Raw genomic sequence first — 23,168 nt, 5'->3', positions numbered from 1 at the left:
TCTGTCTGTAAACAATTGTTGGAAAAATTACTTGTGTCATACGAAGTAGATGTTTTTTGGTTATTCATTGTCAATATTTAAAAACCGAAGCCGGGTTGCAACATTTTAGTAGTGTAGCTAGAGCTGTGGCATGTGTACACAAGACACACAAAAGCAGTGCAATTGAAGAATGCAGCGCAGCTGAAGTTGAATTCATCGATGGAAAAACATCAGGCTGTAATTTCATAAGGTAGATGACTCAACTGTTGACTTATTTATACTCGCTTGTGTAACCTATTCGGCCCACGGGCCTTGTGTTTGGCACATGTGCGCTAGCCTACTAGTCACATTATGACTGACTTATTGCCCTTGCTACTTTGATTGTATTGACATTCCCAGTCTTAGTTACAGTCATCCATTTTTTAGTCAATATTGAGTCACCCGAATGGGTGGAGGCAGCAAACAATGTACCAGGCCAGCTGTGATTTACAACATGATAGCAATATTTTTTGAACTACCAAGAAGTGTATTGGTCAATTATATTAATCATACATTGAACTGCATCCATCTATGCTGTCAGCAATGTGCTACTGTACTGTCACGTCCTGACCATAGAAAGCTGTTATTTTCTATGGTAGAGTAGGTCAGGGCGTGACAGGTTTTTTTTTCTAGTTTAGATTTTCTATGTTATGTTCTAGTTTTGTATTTCTATGTTGGGCTTTGTTTGGGATGATCTCCAATTAGAGGCAGCTGGTCATCGTTGTCTCTAATTGGAGATCATACTTAAGTAGGTGTTTTTCCCACCTGGGTTTGTGGGAGATTGATTTTGAGTAAGTGTATGTTGTAACGCTTCGTCACGGTTTGTTGTTTTTGTTCATTCAGTTTATTTGTATGTATTCACAGTTTAATAAAGAAAATGTGGAACGATACACACGCTGCGCTTTGGTCCGCTCCTTCATCCTACGACAACCGTGACATGTACGTCATGGAACGTTTAGTCAAATAGAACCTATTTCTAAAACAAACCTCCTATAAAGTTGGTTTTGAAGCATAAACTGGGAATTTTGTATGTTTTACTGATATTATGATTGTCTGTTTCTTTCATATCTGCAAAGTAGTTAAAACGCTGTCAGATCCACATTAAACAAGCTGTAAGTAAAAAATAATGGATCGTTTGTCTGACTTCTGATCAACACCCTTTGTATTTTTTTCAAAACACTTATATAACCAGTGTCCATAGCCATCTATATGTATGAAATATTTACTCTACTACTGCACCATATATTGGTCATTATAAACTGGGGGGTTCGAGCCCTGAATGCTGATTGGCTGACAGCTGTGATATATCAGACCGTATACCACAGGTATGACAAAACATTTATTTTTACTGCTCTAATTATGTTGGTAACCAGTTTATAATAGCAATAAGGCACCTCGGGGGGTTGCGGTATATGGTCAATATACCACGGCTAAGGGCTGTATCCAGGCACTCCGCGTTGCGTCGAACGTAAGAACATCCCTTAGCCTTGGTATTAGAGGTTGAACGATTATGATTTTTCAACGCCGATACTGATACCAATTATCAGAGGACCAAAAAAAGCCGATACCGATTAATCAGACGATTTTTATATATACATTTGTAATAATGACAATTACAACAATACTGAATGAACAATGAACAATTTTATTTTAACTTAATATAAAACATCAATAAAATCAATTTAGTCTCAAATAAATAATGAAACATGTTCAATTTGGTTTAAATAATGCAAAAACAAAGTGTTGGAGAAGAAAGTAAAAGTGCAATATGTGCCATGTAAAAAAAGCTAACGTTTAAGCTCCTTGCTCAGAACATGAGAACATATGAAAGCTGGTGGTTCCTTTTAACATGAGTCTTCAATATTCCCAGGTAAGAAGTTTTAGGTTGTAGTTATTATAGGACTATTTCTCTCTATACCATTTGTATTTCATATACCTTTGACTAGTGGATGTTCTAATAGGTACTTTAGTATTGCCAGCCTAATCTCGGGAGTTGATAGGCTTGAAGTTATAAACAGCGCAATGCTTGAAGCACAGCGAAGAGCTGCTGGCAAACGCACGAAAGTGCTGTTTGAATGAATGCTTACGAGCCTGCTGCTGCCTACCCCTGCCAAATCATGGACTTAATTATATTATGATAACACACAGAAATACGAGCCTTAGGTCATTAATATGGTCAAATCCGGAAACTATCATTTCGAAAACAAAACATTTATTCTTTCAGTGAAATACGGAACCATTCCGTATTTTATCTAACGGGTGGCATCCATAAGTCTAAATATTGCTGTTACATTGCACAACCTTGAATGTTACATCATAATTATGTAAAATTCTGGCAAATGAGTTCGCAACGAGCCAGGCGGCCCTAACTGTTACATTATACCCTGACTCTGCGTGTACTGAACGCAAGATAAGTGACACAATTTGCCTAGTTAATATTGCCTGCTAACATGAATTTCTTTTAACTAAATATGCAGGTTTAAAAACAAATACTTCTGTGTATTGATTTTAAGAAAGGCATTGATGTTTATGGTTAGGTACAGTCGTGCAACGATTGTGCTTTTTTTGCAAATGCGCTTTTGTTAAATCATCCCCGTTTGGCGAAGTTGGCTGTCTTTGTTAGGAAGAAATGACCTTCACACAGTTCGCAATGAGCCAGGCGGCCCAAAATGCTGCATATACCCTGACTCTGTTGCACAGAACGCAAGAGAAGTGACACAGTTTCCCTAGTTAAAAGAAATGTATGTTAGCAGGCAATATTAACTAAATATGCAGGTTTAAAAATATATACTTGTGTATTAATTTTAAGAAAGGCGTTGATGTTTATGGTTAGGTACACATTGGTGCAACGACAGTGCTTTTTTCGCGAATGCGCTTGTTAAATCATCACCCGTTTGGCGAAGTAGGCTGTGATTCAATGACAAATTAACAGGCACCACATCGATTATGTGCAACGCAGGACAAGCTAGATAAACTAGTAATATCATCAACCATGTGTAGTTAACTAGTGATTATGTTAAGATTGATTGTTTTTTATAAAATAAGTTTAATGCTAGCTAGCACCTTACCTTGGCTCCTTGCTGCACTCGCATAACAGGTAGTCAGCCTACCAGCCTGCCAGGTGTCCAAAAATGCCGATTACCAATTGTTATGAAAACTTGAAATCGGCCCTAACTATTCGTCCATTCCGATTAATCAGTCAACCTCTACTTGGTATATTGGCCATATACCACACCCCCTTGTGCCTTATTGTTTAATTATAGCCTACACTGTTATTCCCTATATTCTACAGGGTACAGTGGCTTGTGAAAGTATTCACCCCCCTTCACATTTTTCCAATTTTGTTGCCTTACAACCTGGAATTTAAATTGGGGGGGGGGGGGGGTTGTATCATTTGATTTACATAACATGCCTACCACTTTGAAGATGCTAAATATTTTTTATTGTGAAACAAACAAGAAATAACACAAAAAAAACTGAAAACTTCAGATGCATAGCTATTCACCCCCCAAAGCCAATACATTGTTGAGCCACCTTTTGCAGCAATTACAGCTGCAAGTCCCTTGGGGTATGTCTCTATAAGCTTGGCACATCTAGCCACTGGGATTTTTGACCATTCTTCAAGGCAAAACTGCTCCAGCTCCTTCAAGTTGGATGGGTTCCGCTGGTGTACAGCAATCTTTAAGTAATACCACAGATTCTCAATTGGATTGAGGTCTGGGCTTTGACCAGGCCATTCCAAGACATTTAAATGTTTCCCCTTAAACCACTCGAGTGTTGCTTTAGCAGTATGCTTAGGGTCATTGTCCTGCTGGTGAAACTCCGTCCCAGTCACAAATCTCTGGAAGACTGAAACAGGTTTCCCTCAAGAATTTCCCTGTATTTAGCGCATCATTCCTTCAATTCTGACCAGTTTCCCAAGATAAAAAACATCCCCACAGCATGATGCTGCCACCACTATGCTTCACTGTGGGGTGGTGTTCTCGGGGTGATGAGAGGTGTTGGGTTTGCGCCAGACATAGCGTTTTCCTTGATAGCCAAAAAGCTACATTTTTGTCTCATCTGACAAGAGCACCTTCTTCCATATGTTTGGAGAGTCTCCCACATGCCTTTTGACGAACACCAAACGTGTTTGCTTATTTCTTTCTTAAAGCAATGGCTTTTTTCTGGCCACTCTTCTGTAAAGCCCAGCTCTGTTGAGTGTGGACATATACTCCAATCTCCGCTGTCGAGCTTTGCAGCTCCTTCAGGGCTATCTTTGGTCTCTTTGTTGCCTCTCTAATTGCCTGGTCCCTGAGTTTTGGTGGTACCATATTCATTCCATTTGTTTATAATGGATTTAACGGTGCTCCGTGGGATGTTCAAAGTTTCTGATATTTTTTTATAACCCAACCCTGACCTGTACTTCTCCACAACCTTTTCCCTGACCTGTTTGGAGAGCTCCTTGTTTAGTGGTGTTGCAGACTCTGGGGCCTTTCAGAACAGGTGTATATATACTGAGATCATGTGACAGATCATGTAACACTTAGATTGCACACAGGTGGACTTTATTTAACTAATTAACTAATTATGTGACTTCTGAAGATAATTGGTTGCACCAGATCAAATTTAGGGGCTTCATAGCAAAGGGGGTGAACACATATGCACACACCACTTTAAAAAAAAATGTATTTAAGATTTTTTTTAAACAAGTAATTTTTTTTCATTTCACTTCACCAATTTGGACTATTTTGTGTATGTCCATTACTTGAAATCCAAATAAAAATCCATTAAAATTTTAGGATGTAATGCAACAAAATAGGAAAAATGCAAAGGGGGATCAATACTTTTGCAAGGCACTGTATTTCTGCTCTTGATTATGTTACCGATTCTATCCTATGCCAAAATATGGAGCATGTGGTTTGGATTGGTCAGGTGAGTATGCATCAATAGACAGCTTACCTGTTGGCTCCTGGCTAGCAGGGTTTTCCAACTGTTCCTTCCAACACCATCTGCTGGTTTACTCTATCAGCACTGTGAGATGATGAACAACCAGGATTCAACCATAGATACATTTGAAGCTAGTAAATGACATTATTTATCATTTCTTATGCATCACTGTTCATAATTTGTTTGTTTTTGGTTGTCATTTTCTATTCTAATGCAGGTGATACAAAAATACTTTAATGAACAGTATAATTCTGAGCTGTAGAATGCCAGTTACATAATAGCCTATTTTCACAATGTACTATAGGCCTGCTGTACCACTACCTTATGTTGTTGCTGCTAATATAGAAAGGCAGCCATTTAAAGGTAAAGCCGTTTAGCTCAGTTTGAAACAGAACTGTGCCATGGTGGAGGGTCTGCCTGGACGCTCAGGTCTGTGCTGCCTCAGCAGCCTATCTGACTCTGGAATGTGGAGGTGGAACGACGATTTCTATGGAAGCTTATTCAGCTGTAACAATCCAATGAGGAATTCCTTCTCAGGTGATGATGGGAGTTGCAACTAGGACGTTTTAACCTACTTTCCCACTTTGAAGCAGCACTGCTCTCCATAAAAATGGATGGAGCAGAAAATAGCGGCTTTTTCAGAACTTCTGAAAAATGTTGCAATTGGTATAAAGGCTTGAATAACTCATGATGTGATGAAATGACGTGTATAAACAAGAACCACTGCAGTACAGTCACTGTGAGTGATGACATGCTGTTCATTGCACAATTGCCTTTATTTCAAAATGAATGTACAGTATGAAATCAATTAGACTACAGACTGAGTTAATGTTGTTTTAGGATTGTACTAGTGCAATAGCATATGTTTCACTCAATGGAAACAATGAGATATTGTATATTTAGATTAGGAGATCAACTGACTACAATCTACAGTGACAAGCTCAGAAACATAGGCAAATCGTCAAAGATATCAAACTAATAAGCATAAAATGATTGCATATCTGTGGAATACTATAATTGCCTTATATACATATTGAGTCATGAAAATAAGCTTATGTTATGATGATAGGTTTATCAGCATAGGATATTACTGAAAAGAAAAGCTAGAAATGAATTTACTTCAGACAATATAAAATACACAAGATAAATAAACTAAAACAGGAGCGCAGATGAATGAGCTATTACAGAGGATATTACAGAAGCATGTTTCTCAGGGCGCCTCAATAATAGCAAGTTAAAGAAGATGTCAATTATATGTTTGGGGTTGATGGAAAGTAGAACACCACAATTACAGAAAGCTCAGGGCAAGCTATTAAATATCCCTTTTTGCTCTTCTTTCTCTTTCTGTTATACTGTTATAATATCTTTGGCTTATGGTTGGAATGTAATAGCTAACTATACAGTTCTCAGGTCATGGCTAGTGTGGGTGTTGCACAATGACAGGTCATTCTGTGGCTTGACCATCGCTAGTGTGGGTGTTTCACAATGACAGGTCATTCTGTGGCTGGACCATCACTAGTGTGGGTGTTGCACAATGACAGGTCATTCTGTGGCTGGACCATCACTAGTGTGGGTGTTGCACAATGACAGGTCATTCTGTGGCTGGACCATGGCTAGTGTGGGTGTTGCACAGTAATAGGTAAAAGTGTTGTTGGACGATGGCTGCAGTACACTCTTAGAAACAAAGGTGCTAAGTAGAACCATGTAGGGTTCTTCTGTTTGTCCCCATAAGGGAACTATTTTTGCAGAGGGTTCTCCCTGTAACCCTTTATGTAGGGTTCTTCATAGAACCCCCTGTTTGGTTTTACCTTGAACCCTCTATGAAAGGTTCTGCCTACAACCCTTTATGAATGGTTCCACCAATAACCACTTTATCATCTAAAGGTTCTTCCTAGAACCCTCTTTGAAGGGTTCTACTGAGAATCCTTTTATCTTTGGAGGGTTCTTCCTAGAACCCTCTACAAATGGTTCCACCAGCCTTATTAGCCTTCAAAAAGGTATTATGTATGACAATACATTACAAATATCATATAGCCTTTCTTTGAGAGTTATACTCTAACACAATGGTGTTAGGAAACTCCTGGCTTACAGGCAACATCAGGCCTGCAAGTCACATTATGCTGGCTTGCAAAGTGATGTTTAATTCCTGTTGGAATCCAGCCAGAGTTAGGATATTCAACAAGTGGAATTTGTTATCACCCTCAACCTGCATTTAAAGTGACTGCCAGGGTAGGGAAGATAGAATACTGAGACTACCTCAATCATCTAAACTGGAACAACCATCTCAGTAACAGGTGAAATAAATCCAACTATGAACAGATTGGATTTGTTTAGAAAAAATGTATACTATTCATCTTTGTGTAGCATCAAATATATCAATCAATCAATGTACATGCAAAAACACAGATATTAAAACAAACAATACTGAAAATCACCCTGCAATAGAGCATGGTGGGATATATGATATATGATTCTATGTAGAACCCTTCTTGCCTTCCAAAGAATCATCAAAGAACCCTTTCTTCCAAAAACAGTTCTTATGCTGTTAAAGGTTCTAGGTAGAACCCTTTGCCTCACAAAGAACCCGTGTCTTCACAAAGAACCCTTTTGGAACCCTTTTTTCTAAGAGTGTAGGTGTTATACAGAAATGGGTAACTGTGCTGTTGTTCGACCATAACTGAGTAGTAAGTGTTGTATAACAGGTAACTCTGTAGCAGGACCGTGGCTAATGCAGGATGCTGGTGTAGAGTAAAGGTTGGTTTGGCTCCAGTCTTGGCAGCACATTGTAAGGGTTGGCGTGGCTTCAGTCTAGGCCCGGCAGCGCAGATTCTGGTCTTTGAGGCTATTGAGGGCTTTGTCACGGTAACCTGCTGGGGCAACACACCTCAGGGACTCCAAAGGGGAGAGGTTGGCCTTGGTCTGGGACATCCAGCGCACCAGGTTGTTGATGTTGCAGTCACACGTCCAGGGGTTGTCATGGAGATACACCTCTTTCAGGCCTGGTAGGAGGCAGAGCAGAATCACAGTCAGATTAGATGCTTATTGTGACATCTTTCACTTCTGCATAATCCAAATGGATATGACTTTGCATTACCAAATGTAACTTAAAGGCCCAGTGCAGTCAGAAACTAAATTTTTCTGCGTTTTATATACCGGAAACAAAATTATGGACACACTTGAGTAAGTGAAGGATACAAAGTATATTGAAAGAAGGTGCTTCCACACAGGTGTGGTTCCTGAGTTAATTAAGAAATTAACATCCCATCATGCTTAGGGTTATGTATAAAAATGCTGGGCAAGCCATTATTTTGGCCATTATTTTGGCTACCATACTATGCCCCCATAGGATGACAATTCCCCGATCCACAGGGTACGAGTGGTAACTAAATGGTTTGATGAGCATGAAAACGATGTAAATCATATGCCATGGCCGTCTCAGTCACCAGATCTCAACCCAATTGAACACTTGGGAGATTGTGGAACAGCGCCTGAGACTGCATTTTCCACCACCATCAACAAAACACCAAATGATGGAATTTCTCATGAAAAAATGGTGTTGCATCCCTCCAATAGAGTTCAAGACACTTGTACAATCAATGCCAAGGTGCATTGAAGCTGTTCTGACTCAACACCCTATTAAGACACTTTATGTTGGTGTTTCCTTTATTTTGGCAGTTGCCTGTATATTTCCACACTATGAGGTTGGAATAATACTGTGAAATTGTGAAAATTATCATAATGCCCTTTTATTGTAAGAGCTGTTTCAGCCTGTTTTGGTGGGGTGGAGATTTGGTCTTCCATGGTGTCATCACAGTGCGCTAAATGAGTTAACAGACAAATAAGAAAGAGAGTTCCAAACCTCTCTGCTAATAACAGCAAATGTTCAGTTTTCCCCTCCCGACTCAGTCCACTCTTAGCAACATTCTTGCTTGAGAAGCTATTTTTGTTTCTTTTTGACCCTTTTAATTGAAAACAATCACAGTAAGGTACTTTATTGTTACCCAGAAATGGTTTGATATTGAGATAAAAATGGCTGCATTGGACCTTTGTCTATCTATGGTACACATGAAGAACACATATGACAAATTATATTTATTTCACAAATATAATTTAAAAAAGGCATAGAATAGTTTGGTGAACAGTCAGTCTCTTACCAGACAGCTGGGTGAACATGTTTCCATCCACAGTCTTCAGCCTGTTCCCACTGAGGGCCAGCTGGGAAAGCTTGGGTGTGTGTCTGAATAGGTCCTGGGGCAGCCTCTCCAGCTCATTGTTCCTGAGGTAGAGCTCCTGCAGGTTGGACAGGCCCTCCAGAGTGGCTGAGGTCAGCGTGGACAGCAGGTTGTTATCCAGCACCAGCATCTCCAGGGAGGCAAGAGGCTTGAAGGCCCCAGCCGGGATGCTCTTTAGGCTGTTGTTGTCTAGGTTGAGGAACAGCAACTCCGTCAAGCCCACAAAGCCCTTGGTGGAGATTCTCTGGATGCGGTTGAGGGCCAGGTCCAGGACCTTGAGGGCGATCAAGGGCTTGAAGGCATTGGAAGGGAGGGTAGTCAGAGAGTTGAGAGGCAGGTCCAGGTCTGAGAGGTTCCTCATGCCTGTGAACATGTCTGGTTTGACACTGGAAATCTGGTTCTGGCCCAGCATGAGGAAGCGGAGGTTGAGCAGGTCCTGGAAGCCCTTCAGGGGGAGTTTGCTGATCTGATTCCCAAACAGGTTGAGCAGCATCAGCCTCCGGGCTCCAGAGAAGGCCTGGGGGTGTATTGATTTGATGACGTTGCGTTCCAAGTTAATGCTTTCGATCTTGGGGATGGGTTTCAGAATGTTTGGCGGGAGGTCTACTATTCTGTTCTCGCCTGGGACATCGACCACAGAAATAGTATGAGAAAGAAATCACAACAGAAAATGGTAAGACCAGCCTATTTCTTGTGGTTATGTCAATAAAAGAGCCTATCGATTCCGAGACAAACAGCTGGCACATACTTTAAAAAGTATTTATATATAAAATTTAGATTTAGTTTCAGGATATTGGCAAAACACCATCAGGGGGCATATTGATCACAAAGTTCTACATTTCAATGAGAGATTCAGTTTCAATCCTTTAGGCTATTTTCAACAAAGATTGCAGGAAGGGGGTTTTCCCACGATTGCAAACAATGGACTCACCCATTTTAAGAATCCAGGAATCCGGGGGCAGTTTGGAGGGGAACTTCCTCATCCCCTTCTTGTGGCAGTTGACCTCTGACCTTTCAGGGCTGGTTTGCTTGGTGCATTTACATACATCGGGACAATTCTCTACAGCCTCTGCCACCCAGAGCACCAGCACCGCTAAGCAGGCTACCAGCTGCATTCCTACTACCCCCACAGGGAAAAGAAAGTATTCAGCACTTGCAGAGTGATTAAGTTTGAAGATTTAGTTTGTGTTGGAAGGATGATTAGAAATTCAATTTAAGATAATCCCATTGAAATTAGATGAGAGTTTTAAGAATTAACATCTTGCAGACACGCTCTAAAAAATATCCAAATGCAGAGTGAACGGCCTACACGCCTACAGTTTATGTTAGCTAGAAGACACGATCAATATTTTCTCATCAGCACATACCTGAACAGTTGGTGCAACTTGTTGGAGTATAAACCTCTTCTTTAAGACGTCTACTTTGTTTTGCCTCTCAAAGTGAGTGTCAGATTTTCTTAAACTGCCTGTTCTGCTGTCGTGTAACTACCTGCTAGTCAGAGTGAATTAGCCCAGACGTCTCCCAGCAGCCACAGCAGCCAGACTGTAAAACTACCAGCTCAGCACATCTGCAATGTCACAGTCCCTGGAGAAAAATGGCATTCACAGATTATGGATGTGAGCCACCTCACACAAATGGAGAAGTCTCCGCCAAGTGAACTCCTCCATGCCCCAGAGGAGTGCATGGGGGCGTGTGAGAAAACATACATCCCAGTCACTATGTGCCAGTGAGTGTGTGAGCCAGTGCGTTTGTATTTGTGTGCATGTTTGCATTTGTGCGTGGGTGTGTGTGTTTGAGAAGAGTCATGGGCCTAGCGTAAAGTGTGTTTGACTTGGCCTGGGAGCCAAGAGGGGTGATATACCAAATACGCACAGAGTGATGTCATGGAGCTTCTGGGGTGCCAAAGACATAGAGAGAGGATGGTGGGTACCGCAGAAGGCATGGCTCCCTGCCACCCTGACAGCCAACGTCATGGAGATTATACTGAGGTTATGTGACTCGTGAGTAGCCCAGCAGCATCACACAAACAGAAAATAAGTCACTCTCTCAACTGTAATTCCTTATGAGGGGAGAGAGGAGAGGAGCCATCACCCATGTCACTCACTGATACACAGGGCCCAGTGCTGAGGGAGGGGGGGAGCAGCAATAGAGCACATGTTAAGAAAAGCTTCAGATTGACATGTCTGCTGACTGAGACGATTTTATTTTATGATAAGGATGAAGCTCTTTTCAAGCCTGGCCAACAACAACACAAGCCATCTGCAGCAGCATAATTATTTTGTTCTGACTGAAGGCTCAGATAAGCAGTCACACCACTCAGCTCTTCTTCACTGGAGGAGAGAGAGAAGCCCAGCTAACACACTGAGTTTTGCGGAACACACAATAACTTTTACTGCAATATGATGTCATTCACAAACTCTACTCAACTCAATGTGGTGGGCTGGGCAATCACTTGGTATGACTGAAATCAACGCCTGAAGTATCCCAATCACAGCCAATTGTGATCAAATGCTGTTTCTATCAAGTGGTCCGCCTCTGTTTCTAGTGCATACTGATAGGAGGAAGATGTTAACAGCCATGTGTAAGATCTTGTAAAGGCGTAGATGTGAGAAGTCTCTATTGAACAGAAAGCTAGCTGTCTTTACATCCAATTAATGGAGTGGCATTGATTTCTCTCCCATTTCTATGTTGCTCTAGTAGTCACCTCCATATAAAGTATCAAGTACTCTGACTATATTTCTTCTCCACTGCACACCTGTAGGCTCTAATGCACACATAATAATGCCTTCTGTTTGGATACAGCCACACTTCAAACATCTCAGAAAATGATTGTTTTCACTGCTGGTTTCAGCTTGAGGGTTTAACCAACCAGATTTCACAATAGCAATAACAATTCTTAAAACATTCTTCTTTGTCATCTTGCTCATGACTTTGCCGCAGTGCCCTAAAGGTTCTGTTCAAGCTTTACTTTGTAAAATAAATCATTGTTTGTTCATGGTTTTATTATAGATTGCCCTAAACCCTTTTGTGTCTCTAAGGTAACGCCATCCTTCACACTATCTGTGAGAGAGCTCTGCTCTCTTACAAACTACAGTGAAAAGTGGTTTGTCACAAAACTCAATCCATAATAAAGAACATTGTCTCAGCAACATGCTCCAAACCACTCTTCACTGTCAAACACTTCACTTTATTTCACCTGACATAGCAGTAGGAGAAGTAGGAGTCTAAGAGACCATTGGACTATTCTCAGTATTTGCATGAAATATGCATTGTGCTAAAAGTGAGGTGTGATACATCTGAGTTCTTTATTGTTATAGTCTTCCTGTAGATGCTTGAAAGACAAAAGCTCTGGTTCTCCTATTAAAAGACATGCGATAACTTTCCTAACGGCAGCTCTTTAGGCTCTCAGTAGACAGCTGTTGTGTCTAATGATACTCACGTAAGCGTGGCAGCCCTTATTCCCTATAGTACGACATTTCGATGGCTGAGAGAGTCAACCATTGTCTACTTAACAGAGAAATCAAGCGCTGCTATCACTAATGGATCTTCCTCATTATCCTCCTTACTACTCTCACACTCAAGTTCAGATTGTCTTTCGCTCTACAGTTTGAGTCCCCTGGATCTGACATAGGACCCCTATTGAATACAATTACCATGGCAATATAAGCATCTGCAGCTCAGGAGTGATGGTGGCTCACTTGCATCATCTGGTGGTTAAGTGTATTATCACTATAGCATTATATTAACCCAGTCACTCAGAACCGTCCTATACCCTACAGTATATATTGTTATTAGGGCCAGGTGGGGGGTTTGGGGTTGACCGGTGTTTCCAGTATTATCCACTGGGTTTGCTGCAGGCAGAAAATAGTAGGAAAGGCTCTTTAATTGGCACAAGCTGTCTCCAATCAATCATTCAATGCCTGGCAGTGGGTGAGTGCTTGGTGGGTGGATCGCCTAAACCAGGGGAGGCATAGCATATGAATATTAATCGCACAAAGCCTATTATTTGGCATTTGGGAATACTATTTGTAAATCAGGGATTCTGCACCTCACTTTGCTCAACATTGGCAGTGACTCAAATCCAATTTTTTGGCAATTCTGTTTTAAATCTGTTCTTTTCCTGCAGTCTGAACAGCCAAAAAGCACATGTAATTGGATATTTCAAGTCAGATACAAATCTGATTCCTAACCATGTGACTAAATGGTTAAATCTGCCCTCAGGTGTTTTTTTAGACTGTTATTCGGCATATCTTGTGCTAGCTACTCTGTTGACAGTTTGACAAGAACATGTGGTAGCTAATTAGCTTGTTAATTGTTTACAAACAAATTAGTGAATGTGCTAGAAGGCTAAACAGCTAGCTAGTTGACTGCCTTGGTTAGCTAGTTGACTGCCTTGGCTAGCTAGTTGACTGCTTTGGCTAGTTAGTTGACTGCCTTGGCTAGCTAGTTGACTGCCTTGGCTAGCTAGTTGACTGCCTTGGCTAGCTAGTTGGCTGCCTTGGCTAGCTAGTTGACTGCCTTGGCTAGCTAGTTGACTGCCTTGGCTAGCTAGTTGGCTGCCTTGGCTAGCTAGTTGACTGCCTTGGCTAGCTAGTTGACTGCCTTGGCTAGCCAAAAAAAGGATTTGTTTTGAAAGTTGGATCACCTTTGAGGCTTTAGAAGTGTTCTTACACCGGTTTTGAACATTCAAAGCAACTAGGAAACATTCATGGCAGACATTGTTGTCACTTTAGCTTGCTACATAACTTCTGAGTGATAGGGAGCACCACCACCAATCATCCTACACCAGGGTTTCCCAAACTCTGTCTTGGGCACCCCAGGTGCACGTTTTGTTTTTTGCCCTAGCACTACACAGCTGATTCAAATAACCATCATCAAGTTTTGATTATTTGAATCAACTGTGAAGTACTAGGGCAAAAAACAAAATGTGGGGCCCAGGACTGAGTTTGGGAAACCCTGGCCTACACCATTGTGCACACACCCATCATTACTATGATAATTAGCATAGCCATGTCAGCAAATGACTGCTGGCTGAACACACACAAATCCGATTTGGTCACTTGTAACGTTTTGTTTGGACAGTCAGTAGCCCTATTCCAAAGGATTTGAAGAACAAAACTGATTTGAGCATTAAGACCTGCAGTGTGAACAAGGCTCAACAGACTCAATTCCTTATCATTGGAGGTTATAAAAATGGGGCAATAAGGACCGTTAAAGGGGAGAGACTATGAATCCAACTAGAAAATATAAACAATTCCAAATCTAAATAGGCTATGGCTTGAAAAAAGAGTATTTTCAGAACATAAATGCCTATTTTCATTTTCTATAGAAAAACCAACCCAACAACTTCTTCAACTCTGTTAAAACCGCAGTATTTGGAGAGATGCGTTTCTCCGCCTCCACAAAACGCGCGTAAAAGCGCAGGTACTTGGAATGATAATCTGAGACTTGAATAATTCAACGCCTGTAAATGCACTGTATCAACCAGAACAACTTGAACGTCTTCACCCAGCTCTCCTACAAAGATGAATAATAGCCTATTGGTCTTGTGTGTCACTGGATTCGTCCGTTATTATGGATACTTTCATAAGCATTTTCTTTAACCAGACTGCCTCAATTATTTTGGACGTGTTTGAAGGAATGCGCGCATTTTGGGATTTGTCAATTTTTTCGAGAGGTGTTGTTGGCGCTTGCAAAAGCCATATCCTCAGCATTTACGTTTTTACATGTATTTCTATAGCGAATGAAAATGTATACTTTGTTGATAAATAGACTACATTTTCTTAGATAAAATGCCTATTATTCCCATATAATGTTGATAACAGACAAAAAGTAAAATATTTGTGTTGATAATGTCCTTAAGATAAATATTTCATTTGACGTCAAGCCACATGGTTGGGAATTTATTTTGGACTAATTAGATTATTATGTTAGATGGTCATGGTATGCACGAGTGACAATTCACATGTGGTGTGAGAAGGTGCTATATATCGGCCTCTTGAGGTCGGATAATCAAAATGCAGGGTATATATATATATATATATAAAATACTTTTTTTAAATCGCCTGGCCCTACCTATAATTCCCTCCTTGAGAACTGTATTCTTGACCTTGTTTGGATTACGTTTCCTGCTGTTAATAGATACATAGCTGGTTGTTTAAGTATTTCTGACCCTGCTCAGTAGCAGAAGTCTGTTTGGCGTTTGGAGTGAATTTGAAGGACTCACAGCTTGTGGTCGAATAGAAAGGGATTTTAACTGGATTCATAAACTGCCTTCTTTCTTTTGCTCTCTCTCCATCTCTCTCTCTTTCTTTTTTTCTCTCGTCATCATCTGAGCCTATTCTAACACAATCTATGCTTTTATAAGAATGGCTTAAAACTGGCCACTTCCAAACATTAAACTAGGTCAGGAGTAATTGAACACTCCGTTGTCAATTACTTCAACAGGAAGGTGGTCTAGATTAATTGAAAGCGGATTTGGGTGACTTGAAACAAACAGACTACAAAGAGACATTCGCCACTAAAGCCTGAAATATTCATTATTTCAACATTTTAATCTATCATTAATATTCTATTAGTTTTTTGGGGGGGACGATAGCGCCACATATCACACCACAGGTCATAGCCGCTGGAAGTACGGGTGCTTAAGGTCCTGCAGTACCCCCTTCTGGTGAGATGGTAAAACTGTAAGAATTTGTGTTGTTGCAATAACAAACTGTAAAACACTTTTTCTTTAGCATTTTTTTATATAAATGATAATGGGATTGGTGTAGGGGTAGGAGAGAGAAAAAAACATGGGATATTTATATATGGAGCCCATTCTGCATGGAGAGCTCTCAGCTCTGTTTTGTAAGCAGTGTGCTCTTATCTATTCAGTTCTTATCTATTCAGCTGTGGGGGTTTGGAGTCGTACACGCTCTGCTGTACAATAGAGAGTTTTGTTTGGTTAAGTTGGGTCTCTCTCCCTCTCTGTCCCTCTCCCCTCTCTTTCCCTTTTCTACCACTTGTGGTGGATATCAAGTGATGTGGAGCAGTGCTCGCAATTACTTCACTTATATTTTCTATTAGTTTACAATTCAAAACTTGGGAATGGGAAAAATATCAAATAAGGAACATGGCATTCTCACGCCCTCGACTCGAAGGCCTGCTCCTGGCCATGTCAAACATGTACACTTACATGACCAAAAGTATGTGGACACCTGCTCCGAATATCTCATTCCAAAATCATGGGCATTAATATGGAGTTGGTCCCCCTTTTGCTGCTCCACCCCAGCTTCACAGTAAACTTCACTGTAGGCCTAATTAACCCATGCATTAACAGAAATGAATGTAACCAAATGAAGGGGACAAACGGTACATTTACTACTGGTGACATGTAATAAGGAATTGCAAAAAAATATATAAACAAATAAAAGGGCAAACAATTAACACAATAAACAGTGAATGTGCAAGAATTGGCGGGAGACAGGCTGCTCAGAACATTCTGGAGAGAGATATGTCAATATCTTCGCCCCCCTCCCCTTTTTCTTGTTTCAATATTTTCAATTATACTGAAGATGCGTTATGTTCACACATATTTTAGATGCATTGTTTTTCACTGACAGCTGCATCTGAATAATCAGCTAAGCTTATTGCCAAACTATAGGCTTATAGGTCTACACACTTGTGATTTTAAACAATCCAGAGCTTTAAAATAAGCTAATGATTCTCTGTGGCTAAGCCATGCTCTCTGGTGAAGTATTTTGAATGATTTGATTATTTCTGTATAGACAGGAGTAATTATAAAATTTAGGCACATTTATTTCAATTTACTTTAGGATGCAGTGACTACTGTTACTGAATCTTATCCTATGCTTAGGCTACTCATCACATTAGGAATTGTATTTTATTCTTAGCCTGCAAATACTTTATTATAAAGGTGATATTTTTCAACCAATAGTTTTTCCCCAAGAGAGTTTTCGAATATATTCCACAAACATTACAGCAACTCCAGTCCTTTTCATAAAATCATGTTTTTCTCTTTATCATCACTAGTGAAGGCTCTGGCTCTGCTGAAAATTGGCAGCAGCCAGGAAAGGGAAAAAAATGTATTTTATGTAAGGGAAGAACAAACAGTGAAGGAGAAAAAAATCACTGAGCGTTCTATGATTCATTATTTCTCACTTCAAAGTGTTCTTAGAATCAATTAGCCTTGTCAAAATAACAGTCTTTCTGTGTTCTAGTGGAAGTTTCTCCCTGCTGTATTCCACAAACCTTGACCTCCATGTTGTGATTCTGAGTAAACACCGCTGAATGCAAAGCAGTGCTGCTTTACTTTGATGTTATAAAATACTATTGGGCAACATAATGAGGCTGACCTTTTACTGAATATATGTCATTTAAAAAAGTGAGTAAATCTCTGATGCTATGCGGCACACTTTAGATTTGTCTGGGGACCATATATGCACAGGAAACGTGTCGTCTTAGGAACAAATTGACAGTTTACTATGGGCCTCCCATTCCCTCACTACTGGTGTTTCACTGATGGCCGGTGGTGTGTACTGATGGATGCCAAGGTAAGACAGACTTCACAAAAAAATGTACCGATCATTAAAAAAATTAAAAAATAATAATGTATCTTTCGGTTCTCTGTACTTCGAGAAAGCATCCAAGCGAGCGAAACAGCTCCCCTCTTTCTCAACATATGTAGCCCATCTGTCTGATGCTGTCTGGTCAAAAAGAGTATGACACTGTTACCGCCCGTAGCATTGAATGCAAGGAAAGCCAGTGAGCATTTGGCCTCCCTTGATACATTTGTTAAATAAAATAATAGCGAATCAGTGTTGAGCCAAACTGAGTGAGCTCAACTGTAAATGGTCCTGGCGCACCAAAGAAAAGTCTCAAGGAAGCAACTTTGGATTTGGATTCACACCAATCACATCACATCAAAAGCAGAACGTCATTTACAGAAGAAAAACATTTTTTGTATCTTGTTGTCCTCCGGTGGCTAGCTAGCTAGCTAGCTAAAATCATCCCTTTCCTAAATTAGCCATGGATGGAGATAGGGATTTTGACTTGTGGTTTTACTTAATTCTCCGTACTGGACAATGATTATAAAGGCGATTCTGATCCAACCATAAATGTATACATTGTTGTGACCCTGGCCTGAGAGGATGGAAGTTCAATATGTAACTAGATGTAGTAGACTAGCTGGCCTGGCCCATCATTGCCCATGAAAGGAAGTTAGGCTAGTGAGCTGGTATTTTAGCCAGGTAGCCTGGGACAATAAAAACTAAAAGTGTGTACTGTATGACAGAGTCATAGACCGTTTCGGCAACATGAAAGAGAGGAGGATGGCATTGGCGTTTCTCTACAAGTAGGGTGAGTCAACATGTTTTTTCTACTTGCATTTATGCGTGCGCATACAGTACACACACAAATCAGTACCATGGAAATGGTGCTGGAATAGTGGAGGCAGCTTCTGTTTTCTGTTTGACTTGCGGTAACTCTCAGTGGTTCTAAATCAATGGTTGTTTAGTAGTCCGAAAATGTGGGAAACATTAACTTGCTTGACCATGCTGTAGGTCATGTAACTGTTATCTACATGCAGAATGCTTTGTGAACTTCACCAGACAGATGTTGCTCTCCGGTTTTCTGATGGAACAAAGAAATGGTTGGATTTATTCTGCTACTGTGTCTTCTTATTGTCTCTGTCTTAGGCCTATATATCACTGTGGCAAGGCATATGAACTAACAGGTTATAGAGCAAACAACACAATTATCACAACATATAGTTGTTTTGTTTCTTTACTTACCTATTGTTCACCTAACACCTTTTTTGCATTATTGGTTAGAGCCTGTAAGTAAGCATTTCACTGTTGTATTTGGCGCACGTGACAAATAAACTTTGATTTGATTGATTTGATGGGATTATCTCAGACTTTATTTGGAAGTCTGAGATAATGCCTCCTAAGGGCCTAAAACCTTAGGGGACATGATCCTACCTAATTTCCAGTTCTATTATTGGGCTGCCAACTTCCATGTAACTCAGTACTGGATCCGTGCAGATACCCCACATACAGTGCCTTCAGAAAGTATTCTTACCCCTTGATTTACTCCACATTTTCTTCTGTCACAGCCTGAATTCAAAATTGATTAAAAAAACAATTTTCTCACCCATCTACATACAATGCCCAATAATGACAAAGTGAAAACATGTTTTTAGGAATTTTTGCAAATGTATTGAATCTGAAACACAGAAATATATAATTGACATAAATATTCACACAACTGAGTCAATACTTTGTAGAAGCTGTGAGTCTTTCTGGGTAAGTCTCTAATAGCTTTCCAGAGCTAAATTGTGCAATCTTTGCCCGATATTATTTCCAAAATTCTCCAAGCTATCTCAAATTGGTTGTTGATCATTGCTAGACAACCATTTTTAAGTCTTGCCATAGATTTTCAAGTAGGCCTAACCATTGGCCTCATGGTGAAATCCCTGAGGGGTTTACTTCCTGTCCGGCAACTGAGTTAGGAATGATGCCTGTATTTTTGTAGTGACTGGGTGTGTTGATACACCATCCAAAGTGTATTTTAATAACTTCACCATGCTCAAAGTGATATTTAATGTCTGTCTGTTTTTTTTTTATATCCATTTACCAATAGGTGCCCTTCTTTGGAAGGCATTGGAAAACCTCCCTGGTCTTTGTGGTTGAATCTGTGTTTGAAATTCACTGCTTGACTGGGGGACCTTACAGATAATTGCATGTGTGGGGTACAGAGAGGAGTTAGTCATAAAAACAATCATGTTAATGCGATTTATGTAACTTGTTAAGCAAATATTTACTCCTGAATGTATTTAAGCTTGCCATAACGAAGGGGTTGAATACTTGTTGACTGAAGACATTTCACCTTAAAAAAATATATGAATTTGCAAAAAATTATAAAAACATATTTCCACTTTGACATTATGGGGTATTGGGTGTAGGCCAGTGCCAAAAATCTAAATTTAATCAATTTTAAATCCAGGCTGTAACACAACAAATCATGGCACAAGTCAAGGGGTGTAAATACTTTCTGAAGAAACTATCATTCCAGCATGGTTTCCTCCTGTATGCCATCCTCACTGGCTGCTTTGGCACACTCCTATTAACTCTTCTACTTCAGGTTATACCAAAAATATTTTGGTAAAAAACACTCTCGAGATCTGGAACCAGTCTAGACATCACTTTGAAAAGCTCTTCCTTAGTAGATGGAGCCTTATCCCATTTACTCTCAGTTAAATTCCACCTTTTGAATAGTAATTTCTTTACATATTTACAAGTGCGCAGCTTTGTCTGTGACATGACCTTTCAATTCCCCACCCTTCCCGTGGGCCCTTCCACTGATGTCTTTTTGACACCATCCCCAACTGTAAAAGGTATGATCTCTTATAGCTATGATCAAATGTACTCTCTTCACAATCCTTCATTCACAGCTATTAAAATGTTATGGGAACAAGGTCTAGGTGATGAGTTTACTGATGACACATGGGAAGATATTCTGTACCGTGTCCACTCCTCTTCTATTTGTGCCAAACATGGTTTAATCCAATGCAAAATCCTCCACCGCACTCATTGGACTAAACTCAGACTCTCTAAGATCTATCTTAGTTCCTGCTTCATTGATACATATGTTTTGGTCTTGCCCTCCTCTACATAACTATTGATCTGCCATATTTGATACCATATCTAAAGTATCACAGGCGCTTTTTGCTCCTACTGCCATAACATTATTTGGGGTAATACCTGATACTTTGATACTGGCAAATTATAAATCTGACTTTATAGCCTTTTTGAGTTTGTTGGCAAGAAGGTTGATTTTACTAAGGTGGAAAATGCCCTCTCCTCCTCATTTTATGAGGATTAAAGATGTTTTACACTTTTAGTAAATTAGAGAAGATAAAATATACCCTACGGGGTTCTTCGGACAGAGTTTTACCTACGTAGAGACACTGCAATTTCTACCTACTCCACGGTAAACTGCCTGTACTAGTTCTGTATTTCATAACAAAACATACATTAAAAACACAGCTAGTCTTCTAAATGAATAGAACAATTATAATAAGTCAGGCTAATATGAAACACTCACAAAAGTAGATCAATTAAGTTATTATTTAATATTTGTGTATGGGTATATACAATCCTACTTCTAAAAAACATGTTCCCATGTTATATTTTCATTTATAAACTGGATGCTGATTGGCTGACAGCCGTGGTATACCACAGGTATGACAAAACATGTTTTTTTACTGCTCTAATTACATTGGTAACCAGCTCATAATAGCAATAAGGAACCTCGGGGGATTGTGATATGTGGCCAATATACTATGGCTAAGGGCTGTGACCAGGTACTCCGTAATGCGTGTGCATAAGAACAGCCCTTAACCGTGGTATATTGGCCATATACCACACCCCCTCGTGCCTTAAGTATAAAACGACATGCAATATACTATTTCAACCAGTGTTTACACTGTAACGTGTAAATACCAATAAAAATAACAACAGTATTGTCCCTCTTTTCCATGCTTTTGTGTCAGTATTTTGTATGAAAGCGCTGGGGAAAATGCCAGCTCGCCACACATTTTCCAGCGGCCCTGCTGTGCTGATTGATCTCTGCAAAGTGGATATTTGGAAATCGCCACACGATGCTACAAATGAAGAAACATAACCTATATGATCTTTTGACTTACATATCTCAACATTTTGAGATAGTATTGACATAAAATAAAATTGAGGGCGGGAATGGGATTCCATAGGAATTAGCTTCGGCAATAGAATTACATGTCTAAGAGTACAGGTCAGGTCAACTTGACGAGGATGTCTGCAAGGACAATACACACATCTTCCTCATGCATTGGCCTTATGACAAGACTCTACATAACCTTTACCATAATGCAAGGTAGGTTTAAAAAGGGGATAGTATTTTACAGGTGCTTACCAGTGTTGTTTATGTGATTCCATTGCCATCACATTCTCTACGTTCATGCAATTATTCAAATAGAATTGTCTAAATTATTTATAGGCTCATTAACATACCATAATGATCGCTCTACAATCCTAGGATCTAGTACAGAAATATACCACTAACTACAAAGGAGAGATTGCAGACAACAGTATTAAACCTAGCAAAAAGTAAATCAGGTGCATTAGGTAAATTAACTAAGTACAAAATGTTTCTCTCTCCGGTTACTTCCTGAACTCTTTGCTACCCCATGTCAGTGACCTTGTTTGTTTCTTGACCTCAGCTAGATGTTGGGATGGTGTCTGTGGCAGAGGCAGAACTGTGAGGGGTGGAAGAGAGCCCAGAGTAGAGACAGAGGCTGACTGCAGGGTAGACTACTGGGTAGGGGAGCTGATCTGCTAAACTTTAGTCCTCTGAGACCACCACTGCTTCCTATTCCGTTGCTTTACTGCAAGAGCTCAAATGCTGCCTACTTCCTTAGCTGGCTTGTACCCTCCACCCCAGGGATGATTCAGCCCTGCTGGGGAGCAAGGTGAGGAGGACTATGCTCACAGGCAGGATTATAATAGTCTCAATGAAAACCTTTTCATCTCTCTGATTCAATATGCTGCTCCAAAACCTGTAACTAGAGTATTGTCAGACAATATTCAAACTTGGAAATTGGAAAAACTGAAAGCAGTTGGAGATTGTATTATGTAGAAGTACTGCAGCAATACTTTATCTGCTAGCTAGAATAGAAATAAGGTACAGTATAACCAAACAACCTAGCCCGAGTGCCATCCTGATTACTATCATGCAAACTCCTTGTGCGGTTTGGCTTGACAATGAGCAACGGAGTTGGCAAGAGTAAAAAGAGATGTTAGACCAGGCAAACACCTGCAGAGATTACGTTTCCATTTCTCTGGTGACGTGCTGAGAGCAAAACGGACACTACATTATTATTTTGGGGATCTACTCTTCACACTGCAGTCAGTGTGAAGGGTCACATGAATTAGAGCGTCTCAAATT

General features: G+C 40.1%; 1 protein-coding gene across 2 annotated transcripts; it reads right to left on the bottom strand.

Annotated features, from left to right (window-relative positions):
• Positions 1 to 5,704: 5,704 nt before the first annotated feature.
• On the bottom strand, positions 5,705 to 10,793 carry LOC106607866 (uncharacterized). Of its 2 annotated transcripts, none has more exons than XM_014205313.2 (4): positions 10,547 to 10,793; positions 10,111 to 10,299; positions 9,102 to 9,800; positions 5,705 to 7,946 (listed from the first exon to the last, which is right to left on the bottom strand). In XM_014205313.2, the coding sequence occupies exons 2-4, from the start codon at positions 10,292 to 10,294 to the stop codon at positions 7,756 to 7,758; spliced, it is 1,074 nt and encodes a 357-aa protein (XP_014060788.1). In that variant the 5' UTR covers positions 10,295 to 10,299; positions 10,547 to 10,793; the 3' UTR covers positions 5,705 to 7,755. The 2 variants fall into 2 exon arrangements, with proteins under 2 accessions (XP_014060788.1, XP_014060789.1); XM_014205314.2 differs by having other exon boundaries at positions 10,111 to 10,296.
• Between the last annotated feature and the right edge of the window lie 12,375 nt (positions 10,794 to 23,168).

The sequence above is a fragment of the Salmo salar genome, chromosome 06, assembly GCF_965601325.2.
Source record: "Salmo salar chromosome 06, fSalSal1, whole genome shotgun sequence".
Lineage (NCBI taxonomy): Eukaryota > Metazoa > Chordata > Actinopteri > Salmoniformes > Salmonidae > Salmo > Salmo salar.
This window is presented reverse-complemented; position numbering and strand designations above follow the sequence as displayed.

Excerpts from the sequence above, each read along its gene's own strand:
- LOC106607866 (XM_014205313.2), bottom strand. The coding sequence starts at position 10,294 with ATGCAGCTGGTAGCCTGCTTAGCGGTGCTGGTGCTCTGGGTGGCAGAG. Across the intron at positions 9,801-10,110 it reads TTCCTGGATTCTTAAAATGG|GCGAGAACAGAATAGTAGAC; the intron begins GTGAGTCCATTG and ends TCGATGTCCCAG. Across the intron at positions 7,947-9,101 it reads CATGTTCACCCAGCTGTCTG|GCCTGAAAGAGGTGTATCTC; the intron begins GTAAGAGACTGA and ends GCCTCCTACCAG.